At 42.7% G+C, this 19,228-nt stretch overlaps 1 protein-coding gene across 2 annotated transcripts in view; it reads left to right on the top strand.

Annotated features, from left to right (window-relative positions):
- NAV3 (neuron navigator 3) overlaps positions 1-19,228 on the top strand; it is a 1,248,418-nt gene that overhangs the window by 1,217,704 nt on the left and 11,486 nt on the right. For both annotated transcript variants that reach the window (XM_078674251.1, XM_078674250.1), the window contains 2 exons: positions 1,364-1,482; positions 9,556-9,759. In XM_078674251.1, the coding sequence (XP_078530377.1) occupies positions 1,364-1,482; positions 9,556-9,759 (323 nt within the window). The remainder of the gene's footprint in view (positions 1-1,363; positions 1,483-9,555; positions 9,760-19,228) is intronic.

Below are 19,228 nucleotides of genomic sequence, written 5' to 3'. Positions count from 1 at the left end.
ACCCATCCTGCATCCATCATTCATTCATGCACCCATCCATCCATCCTGCATCCATCCTGCATCCATCATGCATTCATCTACCCATCCACCCATCCTGCATCCATCATTCATTCATGCATCCACCCATCCATTCATCCACCCATCATTCATCCTGCATCCATTCATGCATCCACCCATCCTGCATCCATCATTCATGTATTTTTATGACCATATAACTTGCACACAGCTTGTCAGTGTTTAATACCAGTCTCGAACCTTGTACTCCAGCACCAATGATACATGATTAATATTAATTGTTTTTAAAAACATGTATTTATTCGACACCAATTTTACACCTTAGTCGGAACATCTTTTTTATTTGTTTTTTAAAATATCTATTTATTTAACACCAAAGTAAGTCATGTATACATTTTTATGGTTCGATAAGAGGCTCGAACCTGGTTTCTAAGCACCAAAGTCGGCCGTGCTATCCGTCAGGGGTTATGTAACCGGGCTATGTAGTGACCAGCCAATCCTGCGCCAGGATTGGCTGGGGGGGCACCATGACTCCTCGCCCAGTCGCCCTGTGTTACCCCGGGGGCTGCGGCCCGCCCCCTGGTCCTCTCTCTAAGGGGGAATTCACAAGAAAACGATCTGCGCATGCGCGGGCATGTTTGTGCCCAAAAATACACTTGCGCAGCTGCAGCAGCCCGATCCTCCCCCCCCCCTTGCGCACTCCGGGAAGGTCGGGTGTCTCCCGGTTTCCCGGCCGGCAGATAGCGCGATTTTTTAAAATAATTGTGTTTGGCTTCTAGTGACGACGTGGTTGGTCCATGGGGCTTAGTGGGGCTTCGCCCCCACGCCCCAATGGACGCACCGCGCCTGTTCAATTGTGTGTATGTATAGTGTGCTTGATTACTTTTAAAGATCAGAATTAAAATTCTGTGTATGATGTATTCAACTGTTCTCGTCATTATCTCCAGCGAACAGGATAATAAAGTGATGGAAATTGCATTTGTTCTCTACATCGTAATTGTGCTAATGCACTTTGTGGATTGTTTATTATTTTAAGAGATAACTGCATGGGATTTTAAAACTGTTGTTTGTAAAATATGATACAATGTCTCATCCATCTGCTATAAATGTTTTGGTAAATATGAATAGTCTTGATGTGGTGGTCAGATTAGGTCATAATTTATTAAATGTAAATATCAACTATCAGTCTTTTAAATAGGCCAGTTCTATAGCTTTGCATAAGTTACATTTATTCATTTTGTTCCACAGGTTTAGCTGACTAATTTGTCTAAATGAACTACATTACATTTGCAGTAGAGGTGTCAAAAATTCATAATTATACTAAGGATGCTATCACTTTTTTTTTAAGGACCAAGACTCTTTCTTTCCTGTCCAATGGATGTGGATGGTTCAAGAATATGGTTTACAGACCTCTGGAACTACTCTGTGGTTCCCTATCTTTTGGAAGCTGTAAGGGAAGGGCTTCAGGTATGATAAATGAAATGCAGTGTTGTGAAGGTTTGTGTCCTAGAAATAGTTTTCAAATTCACTGGTGATGTCTGTCATTCTACTGTTGTCAACGTCAGCCAACAACAGGATTTCCTGCAAAACACAGGTATGGTAAACTGTATTGCCATAGGCTCCAGAATTTGGGCAAAGGTGAGTAAAGTTAGAATATTTTGCCTAAGAGAAGGCAGGTGAGTGAGTTGAACAGAAATGTGGCTGGAGAGTCTGTTGGCTACATAAGCATGGGGAATGTGGCCATATCAGATGGGTGTCACGTATATTGTCTATGAAGAGAATAGTCCGGCAAGTGCCTCAAGGCACTTTGAATAAGAGAAAAGGGGTTCCCACTGACTCCAGGTATTGCTGACGCTGCTAATTTAAGCATTATAATATATAGTTTGCAAAAGTTAAAGAAGCATATGTAAAGGACTAAATTACCATAATTTGCAATACCCACACTACTAGGATAGCACTGCAGATAACTCAGTTTTACATAAAACTTTTATTTTTATAATTTTCTTCACAACACAAGTAGTCTGATACCAAGGGATATGTCACATTTCAGAAAAGCTACAACTCAAAAATAGCTGCCTTGTTCCTTGACATCTGCACTGGGGCAACCCTGTATTCACTATATTTTGGGACGACACTCCGTCCCAAATTCCAAGGCACAGCATCATGCAAACTTGCGTAATATGTTCCTACTTACTCAATTTTTTATCATGATTTTTCTTTGCTCTTCTTATGTTATTCCACTTTTACGTTTGTCTTCAATTCCACACGCAAGGAAAAGTGCAAATTTTCAATTATTTCACATCAGGGCCGGACTGGGAACAGAAACTGGCCCTGCCAAACTGCTCAGCTGACCCCCCCTGGGGTGGGGGGGAGTGCAGCTGAGCAGTTTGCAAGCGCTGGTTTCGGCTGATTTTGTTACAGGGGGTCGATATTTGCCGACCCCCAGGGGCCCAAAACCGGCCCCCACCCTAGCAGCCTACCGGGGAAACGCCCGGTGCCCGCTATGGCCAGTCCGGCCCAGTTTCACATGTTCAAGTTTGTCCATCCGGACCTTATTCCAAGAACAAGTACTGAAGCAGGAGTTCATCAAAAGGCAGTATTTTATTGACCCAATGCATTTCGGGCATAGCATGCCCTTCTTCAGGGGTAACTACAAAAAACAATGAAATAGGCATCATTAAGTTATCTGACATGGTTTAAACTTTGACATTAGTACAACTCTCCATTAATCTATTACACACCGAGTTACTTTTATAAAATGCCCAGTTGCTTTTACAAAATGCATTTCACCTTTTTATTCAACTCCCCTTTATACTGGGAATTAGAGCAGGGAGAATGGGGAGCAGAAGAGTGTGTGGAAGGGAAGGGAATTTGGAAACGAGCTTAAGTTGTACAAAGTAACAACACAGGAGCTGCTAACTCACGTTTGAGTCCAGGTGCATGGTTGAGTTGATGACGGCTAATTAAATGATGGGAAAGCACAGAGGGAGGCGCATTGGAACCAGGCAGGTTAATGTTTTTTGTACTAACATGTGGGCAACAAGCTGTATTTATGAGTCACATATTAATGTTTAAACACAGGGTTTCCTGCCTGTGAGAAAGGGCCATTTTGACAGGTTTGACAGCAGGGTTTTAGGCTGTGGCTGTCAGACTTTACATGGTAGGCCTTAGGCCATGTTTTACAGACACACTCTGTTGGTGACACAGCAGGTGGTGCGGTCCACAGGTGAAGAAACTACTTTCTCTCCTCTCTGCTAACCCTTCCTCAGTTCTCATCTAGTTCTTTTAGTTGTTTTTTACTATTGTGGTACAGTTTATTATTCGAAGCCATAGGTGCTAAACTGAATACCTGGGACTTTTAGGCAAGTTAAATATGTCAATCAGGGATAAGCACTGGCAATGTATTCCTGTTTAAAATGGGTAAAATGCACAGAGCATTAATACCAGCAATACAGATAGAGCAACCATTAAGGGTAAATCAAACCAAAGCTGTTTTTTTCCACACTGATTTCCACGCTGATTATTTTTTCTTGATTTGAAAGTTAGTATTGAAATTTGGTATTTGGTCAGTATGTTCACAGCTTACTTCAAACATTTTGCCCTGAAGGCTTATCTTTCTGCTCAGGCAATTGTGAGCCAAAAATGTTGTGAAGAGTTCCATCTGTTTATAGTGTTTCAGCTGCTTTGTTTCATTTTGGAACTCTATACATGTTTCCTATCTTCTGGGACATGAGACCTGCGGTTCAGGTCTCAAAAACAAGCACGCCATGCTGTTTAAAAATGCATTGCTTAAGCTTTTAGAACAGCCTATATTAATGGGAATTAGCCTGATTTTATTTCATGCCCCTGGCTTAGCACCAAGTGTTGTTAGATGTTATCTGGCACAAAATAAGTGATCTCTAGCAAGTTTGGATGAAACTAAACATATCTCCATTAGTAAGTTATGGACTGTAGTTACTGCAAGGACAATTGTCTCGCTGGATGTGGCTGGATGTCGGGGTTTCATTAAAAGCAGATGGAGTGATCTGTCAGACCCTATATTTCAAAATTCTAATTTGTCTAGATAGTTCTAGAATTGCCCCAGTCGCAAATATTCATGAAAACATATCAGGATTACATGTTGTTCCCTAAAAATATCAAATCTAGAATTAAGCTAATTTAGGAAGCAAAGTTGCCATGGTAGAGGGGGAGAGAGGTCACTATTTAGATGTGAGCTGGTACCAAGCTCTCACAAATCCTGCAAAATCTGGCTACTAATAAGAAAAATATATCCTAATATCTGGGTCAAACTGCAAGGGTCTCATGGGAGACATGTATGTGGTACAGATGACTGACAAATTGCCAAAAACAATAAAGTAGTTGGGGACATAAAAACCCTAAAATAACCTTGTAGTAGAAATTTAGTTTTCCCAATGGAGGAAAACATTGCTAAATTTGTTTCAAAAACAGCTGCAAACGTTTTGGGACTGAAAAAAAAACACTGGCCCAAAGAAACGTAATTTTTGATAAAGGGAACATTGACAAATATATCCATATAATCAGCACAGATTTCTCACAGACCTACCCGCAGTTTCAGTTGCAGCAGCATTCCCCACCGTTCTAGCTCCAGACAATCAAATCAGGTTCTATTACCACAAGTTCTTGTTATTCTTCATCTACATCAACCAAACATAAGGAGAAATCTTACAAGAGTGGGTTGAAGAAATGTCCAATTACAGCTTGCCTTCTATCCAGTCAGGCACAGTTTACTGTGTCTCTGTGACCTTCTGTGCCCACCTGCTACAACATTTCTACAGAGCAAGTAGACTGAATGGCCAGAGAATGAACCACAAAAGTCCACATGATTAGCCTCATAGGCCTTGAAGAAACATTCCAGTCCCAGATAATCAGAGTAGAATACACAATATTTTCTGTCTACCTTCTCAAGCAGACAGGAATTTTTCTAGCAGCAAATAAGCATGTCTTTTGTTGTTAGGATCCAGTCAGCTCTCTCCTGAGAGTGAGTCAGGCAAGGCAATTCAAGGGGCAAAAATAATCTGTTATTGGCAAAGACCCTAAATAAATCACACTAAACTGTGTTTTTTCTCCATCTGATATTTTCAGCAAAGCAGTTCAGTTCCTCTATAAGGGATATGCTTTATGGCAAACGCTGCCATTAAATAAGTTTGCTACACAAATGCAGTATGGCAGATGCGTGGTTCCCTTTTCCAATATGGCTCTACCTAAACAACTACCAGGGTGGACACAGCGTATCCCACTAAATATCAAAGAAATTCTGAACACGCATAAGTCTATCAATATAGTACATCCTGAGGAGTATAGCTTTTTTTATCCATGCTGCACATTCAAAATTAAAACTTTGCAGTTTGCCAGAGAACATTGCTTTCAATCAAACTTAATATTTTTTTATCAAAATTGTTGCAAATAATCGATTAACTTCTTCATACCATGATAAAACCTACATCGAACATACCAAAATATCAATAATAGCAGCTTTTTAGAGAATTGTTTTTTATTTTTAGGGCAGAGGACATGTAATTGGGGCCACGTCTGAAAGCTGGGCATCCTTCAAAGGTCATATAACAGATTGTCAAAGAATTTTTTTTTTTAAACCATTTGAATTGGGACCTAACAAAATGATGGATTTATTCACAGCTGTGTTATCATTTTCAAGTTGTGAGAGAATATGACTTTTGTGATTTTTCATCCAGCTGCTGCCTACATACTTTCATTTACACATTTACAGTATGTGAGGATTACCTAATAAAATGTATAACATCTCTGAAAATGCACTCTTATAGATGCATGGAAAGAACTCATACTATTGTTGGAAATACTAACAGTATATGTCCCACCTAATTCCTAGACACTCTGATAGCAGCAAATACCGCTACCAGTGAGAAGCAAGAAGGTATTTGGGTTAAAAATGGGTGTGGTAACATTTGTTGCCTTAGGATTATACACTGAGCTGACATTAGACTGCATTATAAGCTGGCATCACAACATCCCATATTATTGATCATCTAAAGTAAGTTCTTGACATGGCAAGTGCTGACATCTTAATTGTACTGGCTATCACTGTACTTACATTAGTTCTTAAATGCATGGTTTGCCTGTGGAAATATGTGATGGGACCTAAGGAAGAACAGGTCCAGACTTTATTTTTGTATTATTATATAGTATACTGCAGTGATAGATGCATACATTCCAGATGTGATGACAATGTTTGTGCATTGAGTTTCGTTAAACATCAGTCACGTACTATAAGCAAGTACCTTAGGTTCTGCTAAGCTCTATTTAGAACACGAATCCACAGCACAATATCATGATTATTTAGTGCTGTACTGGTGTGACACTACATGAAGGTTCCCTTGGTTCGGTTGAACATTTTTCATTTAGAAAGAAAAGAAAAAGTAAAGGCTCACTGGAAGAGAAGAAATAATAAACTTATATAACTCAAAAGTTGGGTTGATATTGACAGACCATTTTATTGAATGCATAGGTATTTTTAGACAATCAAGAGATGCTGAGCTGTTATAGTTAAATGGGTCAAAATCTTTAAAGACAGATACTGGAAGTTAAATAAGAAATGTGATAGACAGGAAAAAAGGTTGGGAAAACTGTGAAGGTCGAGGAGGTTAAGGGATCAGTTTTACGAGAATAGCCATATGAAGAAATATTTATAAGCAAGTTATTGTCATAATTTTCTTAATGGCCTTAGGTAGAATAGTTTTAACAGCCCTCAGTGCCATTAATTGCTTCTACATATATAGGTGGCACCAGTTCAGTTCCAAAGGCAGCCAACAAATAAATGTGTAATTAAGAAATGTATGGTTACTGCTTTATTTTTATAGAGGTCTATTATATTTGTATTTTCAGACTTTTCTATTCTCTAATGTTAGTTGTATTTGTAAAGTGTACTGTCACCTAGGGAGGTAGCCTGGCTAATTGCTGGTAAGTGGGTTTATTGAAAGAGCCAGGTCTTTAGCTTTTTGCAGAACTCAAGGTTGGAAAAGGTGACTGATGTGTAGCAGCAGGTCATTCCAGGCTTTGGGAGCAATATAGGAGAAAGCTTGCCTGCTGGCCATGCATATGCATGCAATGTGTGCGAGTAGGAGTCTGGCCGAGTGGAGGTGTCCGATGGGTTTGTGGAAACAGATTTGGTTGTTTAGGTAGGCTGAGCCCATGTTGTGTAGGGCTTTGAAAGTGTGTGTGGGGAGTTTGAACGGGGCTCTTTTGTGTATTGGGAGGTAGTGGAGCTCTTTTAGCTTCATTGCAGTATGATATGTGTGCTGCATGATTGGTTGAGTGGGACTCTGGGTGCAGAGTTATGAATGGTTTGATGTTATCTGGTGAGTTCTTTGCTGAGTCTGGCATAAAGGATGTTCAAATAGTCCAGCTTACTTGTGACGAGGTAGTAGTTGCTGGTTTTGTGGATGCTGATTGTGAGCCATTTGAAGATTTGCATCTTCAGGGTATGGAAACAGAAATTAGTGATGGTGCTGACTTTGCCTGTCATGTTGAATTGACGGTCAATAGCGATCCCAAGGTTAAAAGTGTGGTTTTGTCAGTGTGAGAGTAGGATAGAGTTCGGCTAGCCACCAGGAGGAATGTCACAGTGTTGGGTTATTCTAAAAAATCATGACTTCCATCTTGTCAGTGTTTAGATTGAGACAGTTGGTCTTCATTCAGTTGAAGACCTTGGTCATGCAGGCGGCGAACTAGGTCTGGCTATTGTGAGTCTTGTCCAAGAGCAAAGGTATAAGTTGAGTGTTGTCAGAGTAGGAGTGGGCATTGAAGTTGTGGAACCAGATGATGGTAAAAAAGCTGGATCATGTATTCATTGAAGAGGGTTGGGCTGAAGGGATTGTGGTACTCCACGAATAAAGTTGTGGGTGACTAAGCGGTACGGGTCAGATTTACTGACCATGTTCTTCCTTCCGGAAAGACCCTATTTAGTAGAGATACCATGTCCTTGTATTGAAATGTCATTCAAATGTCAAATGAAGATTGGGTGGGACTGCTGTTGAGAGGCCCAGGAGGTTTCTATGTCTTCTCTGTCCAGGATCCTACGGATTTCATCCCTGCTTTAGTAGGGCCTGATTGGGTGATTTCAATGAAATGGTGTGTATTGAAATGATTGGATAGGCATTTGTTGGTTATTGTCTTCGGGACTTTGGTCTGATGATAATGTAAGGAGATGGGTGTGTAGTTAGTGAGTATCATTGGGTCTGCAGAAGGCTTCTTGAGCAGGAGTTGTACAGTGGTATGTTTCCATGCATCAGAGAAGGTGGCTGTAGAGATGAAGGGTTGGAGTGAGCTCTGAGCTGATGGATACAAGTCCTTTAGCAAATCTGTGGTGAGGTAGAGGATCCAATGGGTCCCTGGAGTGGATGGATTGCTTGGTGGAGGCAGTTTTTATAATGGAGATTTAGGGGCTTATGGTTAGTGTGGTTTCCTTGGATGAGATGGGGAGTCATGAAGCGATGTCTTAAGAGTTTTTTTGGGGATCGAAGTTGTCATATATTGTGGTTATCTTGGTGCAGACTAACTGGGAGAGCTTTGTGCAGAGGTACTGTGAAGGTGTGGTGTTAGTGGAGCAGGCTGCTGAAGGGGTAAAATACTTCATGAAGGTGAAGATCTCCGTACTGCTGTTGGTGCTGGCTTTGATGCAGCTGATGAGTGTGAAATGTTTGGTGGCTCGAATCTGCTTGTGGTGGTGTCTTAGGGCAGGTTTGTCCTGGCACCTTCTACATCTGCGCTGCAGTTGTTTGCATTGGCACTTTGTCATACTGAGTTGTTCAGTGTACCAGCTAGATTGCTTTCTGGAGCTTATGAAATTGTTGGGTTTGAGAGGAGCGATGCTGTCAGGTGATCCAGTTATTGAAGTATATAACTGTGTTGGGCATGCTGCTGCAGTGTTAAGGCCAGCATTCCTTGAATTAGGTCATCTAGACTTCCCCTTGGATGATGTTACAGTCTTAGTGGGATAGCTTGGCAATGGTTGTTCTGTGTTGAAGTGCGGTGGGGATAGTAAATTTAATGAGAGCATGGTCAGTTCAAGTGATTGGCCTGGGATTGTTGACTGAGATGATGTTGAAGGTACTGGCATTCAGGTCCCAAAGGTGTCCAGTGAAGTGCGTGGGTCTTTGTCAAGTTAGGCAAGGCCGAGGTTTTCTAGGACTTTGCGTAGTACTGTCATGGTCAGGTCAGTGCAGTCTTTCAGGTGGAACTACCGATCTCTAAGGGGGGTGAGGCATTAGAGTTGAGTGAAGATGAGGGGGATATAAAGTCTGCAATGGTGTCAGCTAATTTGTGGGAGGTCTCAGTGGTCTGTAAATGAGGGTGCCGCTCAGGGTGAAGTTGGCTTGATGTCGAGCTCGAAATTCATGTGTTCAATTTTGCTAGGTTATTGTCAGAGGAAGTGGTGGAGTTGATGAAGATCATGGCAATTCCACTGCTGTGCTTGTGTATTCTATCCTGCTGCAATTTCATTTCTGAGCTGGCTGTGTGAAATATTTGTAACTCTGTTGATTGCAGATGTATGGGAAAAGGGCGCCGTGGGAAGATCCTTCAAAGCGGGTACTAGAGAGCTACCCTTGGAGCTCAGCTTCGTCACAACATGAGTGGCCATCTTTACTTCAATTAAGACCAGAAGACGTTGGCTATGAGGGGTATAGCTCTGCCAAGGAAGGAACAACCTCAAAGCACATTAAGCAAACAGATTCGGAAGGAGATCCTTTAGTAAGTTGCACATAAAAAATACTTTGCGCATACAAAAAGTTTGTGTGTGGCTCAGAAGAGCATATGTCATTATTTGTCGGTATCAAAAAGCTAAAAAAAGTTAACAACAAAGAATTTTAACTCAGAATATCAGCTCTGCTCCTGCATGTTCTCATTCGTTTTAGTGACAATGTATCATTTTCGTGCCTAACAATCACCTCTCCTCTCCTTTTCCTTTTGTTTTTCCTCTATTGTTTATATCTGGTGTACGTGACAGATAGTTGTATTGACTAGCTGAGGTTGTCAATCAGAAGCTAAGCGCTGCAGCGTTTGCCAATCAGCTGCGAAAGTTTTGGGTAATAATATTTTGCTCATGTACAGTAACTGAAAAGCTCAAAATTAGGCAGACACTCTTTTGCATGTACGTTTTTGTTCATTTGCAGTGTAAGTAAAGTAGTGATTTGTGCAATGTCTATCCATTTGGGGTACATATTTAATTAGGATTTCAACATTCCAACTAAATTATTCTTGTTAAAATCTCATATTAATAAAGTGAAACGTATTCCCTTTACGTTTTTTATGACTGTTCTAATTACCCACATCCATGGTACTCATTTTACAAATAGCATATCGTTTAAAAGCTGACTGGCCTGTGGGATTTCACGCTGGAAGAAGCAGATCTCCGTGCAACAGTTATCTTCCAGACAGTGTGCTATATCAGTACTCACTAATTGTCATCAAATGCCTCTTTGTCTTTCACATCCCCATACTTTTACCAAGTGATAAAATTTGCCTTGGCCTGAGGGCCACATTTCACATGGAGTACAGAGGATGCCAGACATCTTTATGAAAATTCATATCAATCTAGTTATCTGAAAAACATTTACTAAAGCTACTGGTGAAACTGCAGATGGTGTTTATACTTCGAGGTTATTAGGGTGGTGAATTGCCTCAATGAGAAGAGACAAAATTGGTGTGTATGGGCCTAATGCACACAGACCCATTCACAAATCATGATTTGCAGTGTACCCACCGAATTGTTGGCAAATGGATATGCATTTTGCAAACAAACCTGTGCACCAATATGTTTCCATGCAAACTGCATGTTTACCAAGAGTTGCAAAATTACCTGCCTATTGAATATTAATTAGGCAGAATGCAATGTGTGACTCATTCCTAATGGCTACAAATAATGGATGGTGGCCTCCATGTGACACCGACCACCATCCTTGCTTTTGTTTTTCCAAACGCGAAAAAACAAATTTCAATGCAGCTCATGCTCATTAATTAAAATGGTGCTGCTTTTAAAAACTATCTCTTTTGGCAGCATGCACTGCTTTCCTAGACCACAGACTGCTCTGCCGAGACTGTCACAAAATATTAACTTTGTGAATCAATTCCCTTCCCCACTGATGCTTTGGATGACTTTTCAGTGTTTGCAATGGTGTTCGCAAACCATTGCTACTTACCATTGGAAATCACAATTAAGATAGCAGCACCTTTCACCCCCCTCCTGAATGTCATTCAAAATGATCCCCAAAACCTTTTTTCAGGCTTTTACAACTCACCGACGTAGTTCAGTATGTGGCCTAACACAAACCATGTCAGCCTGCGAATCATATGATTTAAAGCCAAAAAACTATGACCCTTTCTTCCTTAGATATGCAAAATCCTAGGTATTGCTCCCATGCACAAATCATTACAGTCAATGCTATACTTGGGAGGTAAGGAAAAAATATAGGGCCATATGTAGATAGCTATTTTGCGGTCACAAACGGGCCGATTCCTCAAATGCACTCATTTGCGAATGCAAAACAGCCTTCTGGTATATATGAATCACAAATTACGAATACATACCGATTCAGTATTTGGAAAGGATGTGTTAGGGTTCCCCTTCCAAATACTGAAACTGAATGGGATAAATTCATGTTTTGTGACTAAATTGCAGTTGCAAAACATTAATAGTTTACCAACACCTTGAAGGTGGTAGTGACCCAGTTCGACAGACCACTGCCTGCTCTTAAAAAATTAACTTAAATGTCTCATTTTCTTTTTTGAAACACATCCCATTTTCTTTTAAGGAAAATGGGCAGCGTTTAAAAAAAATAGTTGCTTTATTGAAATGTAATCACAGACATATGGTGGTCTGGTGACCCCAGCAGGCCACCATCCTTGAGTTTGCCCTCATTCCTAATCGGTTGCAAACTGCAGCTTACCTCTTTCATTTTGATGAAGTAGGTCGATTTGCTATCCAATAGAAATCGCTAGTTAATAGTTGTATGTTTTCTTACATTAAGAAATCGCAGTTCCCACAATTGGTGTTATTCTGTTCCTCGTATACACTAAGAAGTCGCTGCCTGGTCCTCCTTGGCTGCCTTAGCTGTTGCCCTAGCCGTTTGTCCCCCCCCCACGCCCTTTCGGACCCCTTTTCCATCCTGTACATTGATTCGAGGCCCCTTGTCTCTCTCATGTTTCTCATTTTTGCCTCCTCTTTTCCTCTGCCTCTTTGCACTCTGCCTTTCTCTCTGCCACGTTCAAACTTTGCCTCTTTGTGCTTTTTGCCTTTTCTCTTGCCACTTTCCACATTTGCCTCATACATGCTTTTTTGCCACTACCTGACACTTTGTACCTCTCTTTCCATTCTTTCCTGCCTCATTTTTCACACTCTTTCCACTCACCCTGCCCTGGATTCACTCTCACACTGACTTTTGCTTTTTTTTTTGCCACTTTTTGCCTCTCTTTCTACATCTTTTAGCCTCTGTTTGTGCCTCTGGTTTTTCTTTTGTACCCTGCCTCCTTTTTTTCAGCTTTTTTTTTTGCCTTGTATCAAACTCAGCTTCTCTTGCTCCATCTTTACTCTCTTTGTTTCTCCTTTAGCATTTTTTGCTTCCTTTTTGCCCCCACTGCCGCACACTCATCTGTTCATTTAGGACACTGCTTTCCACCTCCCACATTTCCCCACTTCAAATGCTCCTGCAATGGCCATCTTTGGCCACCACAAACAGGATCCCTCCCTCCCCCAGACCATGATAATGGCAGACTCTCAGCAGGCCCACTTGTGGTGTGCTGAAGGCACACCAAAAGGAAGCCAGTCAGTATCCATCTGCTCCCAGCTCCAGGATCCCTGATCCTCCCCCAGCCCATTGTAGCCAAAATGCTACTCTGCCTGTGCTCTCTGCGGCTAAAACCCATCTCTGTGTTACAGCTGAGCCCTCCCCCAGCCAGCACTGAAGGTGTGTTTGCCTGCACTGCCTGCCACTTCTCCTGTACCTCTCCGAGCATTCTCCCCATCACACCACTCCCCCTTACCGCACATGCAAACTTGCCTCTCAGGACACTGCCACAGCCAACACTGGGCACACTGACCTGCCTACTCGCCAGACACAGCATTAACATCTGAGATTTACTGCATGACCTCTTCCCAGATCTACTCTTCCTTACCAAAACCTGGCTCAAACTTACTGCCACGCCATACATCGCCACAGTCATCCCTCCCCGCTACAAGATTGGAAGACAGTAAAGAACCAGAAAATCCAGAGGAGGAATCACAAAACATCCACTGCTCCCTCACCTCAGTAAGCTCCTGCAACCAACTCCAACACCTTGCTTTCAAATGCACCATTCGGAGCAACACCGCCCTACTCTATTGGCGTATCTTCCCAAGAGCCATCTTTGACCCCCACCATTGCACCATCGTCCCTCTCATGCTCAATTCCAGCTCTTTCATATCCCTTGGCAACCTCAATTGCACTTGGAGGACCACTCCGACCCTAACACTAGCAGCTTCATGGAAGAAGTAAATATAGTTGCATTTACTCAATGAGTGAAGGACCCACCCATTCCTCTGGACCCCATCCCGCCTTCAACAACTTGGACAAATCACTCCCTCATCCATTACAACCTACACCTAACTCTCTACCACAAAACCACACACACCAAGACCACCTGATACAACTGGAGTAAAATCTCTGAGGAAACCTGGTGCACAGAACCCCATAACCTGCTGCTAGAGGCACCAAGAAAACACCCTCTCCTGATTAATCACTCGCTTCAATAACTGGATCAGCTCCTGTGCAGACTAACTGGCCCGGTAAAAACCCTGCCACTTCATGATCAGACCTCAGGCAAGTTTGTACATTGACGATTACCCAAACATCATTGAAAACAATGAAAACAACTGGAGTGCTGTTGGAGACATAACCTTGATGAAAGTGACAGGCAAATCATGCCTCCAGCACTATCAGCAACTCAAAAAAAAGTACACCCATCACCAAACGGATTGACAACAGCATCAACAACTCAAAAGTTATTTTTTCTATAGTGAAGGAATTCACCCACCTGCCCCTCCCCTCCACTGCCACCGCCATGACCATCACCCCTTCACAGGTACCCTTGCACTTCAGCAACAAGATAAGCACAATATACAACTTTGTACCCCAACCTAACCCCTCCATTCTAGCAGTCATTCTACAGAATGGGGAGAGATCACTGAAAAAAGGCCGGATCTGCTGGACCACCATCAGCTCTCTGGCAACTGCTGCCACATGTGCCCAATCCACTCAGGAGCACTCCCAGACCCTTGCTTGCACTCAAGCTCATCTGCACCACCCTTATGCACGTTCACAATGGCTCTCTTACTACTATCACCTTCCCAGACACCCGGAAACATACCACCATCCGACTGCTACTGAGTAAACCATCAGTATAGCCATAGACTCAGGCAAACTACAGACCCACACCTGGAACATCTCAACTAACAACTAACCAACCTCCTCAATGACACGAATTTCCTGGACTATTACCAAGCTGGATTCAGACTTAATCACAGCACCCAGACTGTTCTCAACAATGCCACCGTCATCTGTCCCATCATGGACAAGGGCCCCTCCATGGCTCTCATCCATCTTGACCTCTCCGCTGCCTTTGATAACATCTCCCACCCAGTTCTCATCCATCATCTTCACAAGACCAGAATACGTAGAACGGCAACCCAGTGAATCAGCTCCTTCTTCACAGGCCACACAAAGGTTGTCAACCTGGCCCCTACACCATCTCAGCCTCCAACCTGATTTATGGAGAAACCCAAAGCTCATCCCCTAAGACATGGTCATGCTCACCAGCTTCACCCGAGCCTATGAACTCAACTTAATTTCATATGCTAATGAGGTCATCCTCTCCCTCTCTATGGACACCTACGGCCGCCAAAACTAAATTCATCAACTGCATCTCAGAAGCCACCCACTGGATGAAGACCAACTGCCTGAAGCTCAATTTGGGCATGACAGAGGTGAGTTTCTTTGAGAAAGACACCACAGTCTGGTCCTCGGCCAGGTGGGCTTCAAAATTATGACCTACACCCACTTCACCAAGCCAAGTCAGGACCCTAATTATCTCAAAACTCATTTTCAAACTTGTAACTTAAAATCCAACTTTACCATTAAAGTGGGTTTTAATTTACAATTTCTCAGACACCAATCATGAAATCTTTACCTATTCATAAACAAAGGTTAGCACTCATAATAAGGCAACCCAATGTTATCCTAAGGGAGAGGAAGGCCTCACAGTAGTCAAAAACAAATGTTGGATTCTTTCACTCCTAGGACACGTAAAACTTAAAAGTACCTGTTCAAGCTTTTAATTTCAAAACACCCTGCCACATTCATGCCATTTTCATTTTTCACTATTGCAAGGCTACCGGTTCCCCATAGGCCAGAATGGGCAGTTTGATTATATCATCTTATAATCCTAACTGACTCAGGGAACTAGGTAAACATTTGAGTTTAGTATGCCTGAACTCAGAATGATAAAATACATCTTTTAGTGAAGTTAGTTTTAACATTCTGTGTTTGAAAATACCACTTTTAGAAAGTCGGTATTTTCTTGCCTAACTATCCAAGCCTGCCTCTGCTAGGTTGTGTATTCCTTGTATGGAGTTTGAGTGATAGGGAGTGGGGGAATCCCAGGAGACAGGGTGAGTCAGCACAGGGCTGAATTGAGCTATCTGCATGTAGATGGGTTGGAGGAGTTGCACGAGGGTCCTGAATAGGGCTGGGCCTGCCTTCCACAATGCTGGCTCCACCTTCTGTGGTGCGTCTGATGTCCCTGGCCCACACTGTCAAGGAAAGAAGGAGCCTTGTCAACAAAGTGAGAGGAGAGGAGTTAGCCTAATGGCTAAGGCGCTCGACCTCGGACCTGGGGATCTGGGTTCGAGTCTCGGTAACTACGCCAAAACCTCCTGTGATTCTGGGCAAATCACTTCATCTCCCCGTGCCTAAAAATGAAAGTGTGTGTCCTCATGTAAAAAACGTAACTTGTGCTATGTAAAGCGCTCTGATACCTGATTCGTTTCGGGTCTAGTTCGCGCTATATAAAACTCAAAAAAAAAAAAGTGCTCCAGGACTGCATAGAACTGGTTTGAACTGGGTACAGGAACCTCTGCCTTCAGAGGACAAAGGATTTGCTAGTATACATATTGGGACCCAGACCCAAGAACTTTAGATCACTTTTCGGAAACAAGAAGAAACTTTGTTGAGGAAAGAAACCAGAGAAACTGAGGAGACTATCCCTAAGCTGAGTGCTGCTTGGAGGATTGGCCTGCAGTGGTTTCCTGACTGCCAAAGAAAGGAGAAAGGACTTTCTGCTACTTTCAAATCAACTTGTAAAGGATCTCCAAGGGCTTGAGATAGAGCTTGCCTCCTGCTGAAGTCTCAGGGACACAGACTTCACCAACCAGCTCCCATGCCTTTCCTTGCTGGGAATTGAAGTGCCTACTGTTGAGCTGAGACTGCGTGTCACTGGGAGCTGGAAGTGCGACTCAAGACGAAGAAGCGTGTTGCCACCGCAGCCGTTGTCGGAGAAGAGTGTCGCCGGCGCATCACAGGAGAAGTGTGCTGCCGCTGTCACCATCACATCACCTGAAGCGTCTCGCATCACCGGAGAAGAGTGTCGCCATCACAGCAGACGCCGTCGCATCACCAGAGAAGCATGTCGCAGGGCCTTTCGCGGCTCACCCGTCGGGTGTGCATGCATCGTTGTTGCATCAAAAAGAAGATGCCATTTTGTTTCATTGAACCGGATCTTCATCGCATCACGGCGCTGCTGGTAGCATCACCACAAAAGCACAGCAAGAAACCAACGCATCACCTCCCCTCATTGAGAAGAGCCAGTGTATCCCCTACGCAGCAGTAGGGATCTGACGCATGACCGTTCTTGCGTGTAAGGACCCAATGCATCACCTTCCCTGCAACACTTTTGTTGTATAGCGTTACACATCCAAAGGTACATTGAACTCAAAGTGTCGCATTTTGCATCTACGAGAACTAAGCTATTTCTACCCTTATTAAAGTACAGTATTGTGAATTTTTGTCGTTTGTGGTCTTGTATTAAGTCTATATAAACATACTTATTTTTATACTACAACTTGTATGGTGTCCATCTGTAGTGTTGTCACTGGGTTACTGTATGTGTTCACAATGCGTTACCACTGCCTCTGAGATAAGCCTGCCTGCTCGTGCCAAGCAACCAAGTGAGTGAGCAGGAGTTATTTTAGGAGTGTACCCCCTTACCCTGACAAGACGCAAGGGTCCCTATTTGGACAAAGGTACCTACCTCTGCCAACTAGAGACCCCCAAATCTAACAAGGTTAATTTAATCCGGGTGTAATATCAAATGCATTATATGATCAGCATTGTTAGCACCTGGTATCCTTAGCGTGGTTTCCCCTGACTTTTTTCCTCCTGACCTTCTGTTTTGTTGACTAATATTTTGCTGGCTTCAGGATTCTGGGCACTTTATCACTGCTAACCAGTGCTAAAGTTCATATGCTCTGTACTTTGAACATGGTAACATTGGCTTATCCACAATTGTATTTACTTATAAGTCCCTAGTAAAGGGCACTATGTGTTCCCAGAGCCTCTAAATTAAATGATATGATTGGTCCAGCAGAACTGATTGTGCCACCCACCCAGGAGCCCTTTAGACATGACTCCACCCTGCCATTGCAGAGCATGCGTGTGCAGTTTTAAACTGCCATTTCGACCTCCTAAGTTAATCTACTTGTCAGGCACAAACATTCCTTTTTATTACATGTAAGTTACCTCTGAGGTAAGCCCTGCGTACCCCCTTGGGCAGGATGCAGTGTATTTAAAAGGTAGAACATGTATGTACTCGTGAGATTTGCATGTCCTTGTAGTGAAAACAGATAAATTTATTTTTCACTAGGGCATGGCCTATTTCTCCCATAGGTTAACATAGGGATTGCCTTAAAACATCTTTTAAGTGTCATTTCCCGTTGGGAGCAGATGGAAAATTGGAGTTTGGTGTCTCTGGACTCACAATTTAAAAACACATATTTTAGTAAAGTTGATTTTTAAATTGCAGGTCTGAAAATGCCACTTTTAGAAAGCTACCGAAAAGACAATAGGAAACATTATATATACCGAGTTGAAAGCTGGGTGAATCTGGTAACAAACATCAATATTTCTACTGGTAATACTTAAAAAGATAGTTAAATAAATGCAAAATGAATTGAAAATGATCAGAAACAGGAAAAGCGCACTCAGCGTGCAGCGTATTTTAAATTGCGCCGTCTTGCTCTTTCTATCACTATATCTTGTGTCTTACTGGCACCATTCACCCTATCACGAGCACATTGGGTGAACCAAGATTTTGGACTACACTTGCATAGGATGAAATATTGCTGCCAAAACTATGCATTCTGTATTAAGACATTAAATACAGACTACAATATCCAACCTTGGAGTATTTTCCCATTTCTGTTAGTTTGCAATTAATTATACACTTTATTTAACTATTTTTTGAAGTATTACCTGTTCGTATCGTATCGTAAGGGGAGCTTATATAGCGCACTGACACCATGGGTTTCCTGGCGCTGGTTGGAAATAGAGGAGACAGAGAGATTAGCCAGATTGGGGAAAAAGCCAAGTTTTTAAAGATTTACGAAAAAGTGTCAGAGAATTGGAAATTTTAAGGGAGAGAGGGAAAGAGTTCCAGAGCTTGGGGGCCAGGTATGCAAATCTCCGGCCTCCAGATCTGCAGAGCTTATAAGAGGGAACAGTCAGGAAGTGAAGATGGGAAGATCTCAAATTGCGGGACGGGCAATAGGGTCGGATGAGAGATTTTACAAAGGTGGGACAGAAACCAGCCAAAGATTTGAAAGTGAGGCAGCCGATCTTGAAGGCTGCCCTAGAAGCAACAGGAAGCCAGTGGAGTTTAACGAGAAGGGGCCTGGCAGATTGCCACTTCGGGATCCCTAAGGCCAATCTCGCCGCCTGATTTTGGACCACCTGTAGTCTGCCCATCGATGTTTTAGGCAGACCATGGTAGATCGAGTTGGAAAAATCTAGGCGGGAGAGGACGAGGGCCATGATGACCTGCAGGAGGGCATCAGGTGTCAGAAGATATGCCACTTTCCTGATCCTGCGCAGTTGGTAGATGCAGGACGAGACCACGGTCGCCACCTGCGGCCCTA

Source organism: Lissotriton helveticus, chromosome 1_1 (genome assembly GCF_964261635.1).
Source record: "Lissotriton helveticus chromosome 1_1, aLisHel1.1, whole genome shotgun sequence".
Taxonomy (NCBI): Eukaryota; Metazoa; Chordata; class Amphibia; order Caudata; family Salamandridae; genus Lissotriton; species Lissotriton helveticus.
Note: the sequence above shows the minus strand (reverse complement) of the source record. Positions and strands in the feature narration are given on the sequence as shown.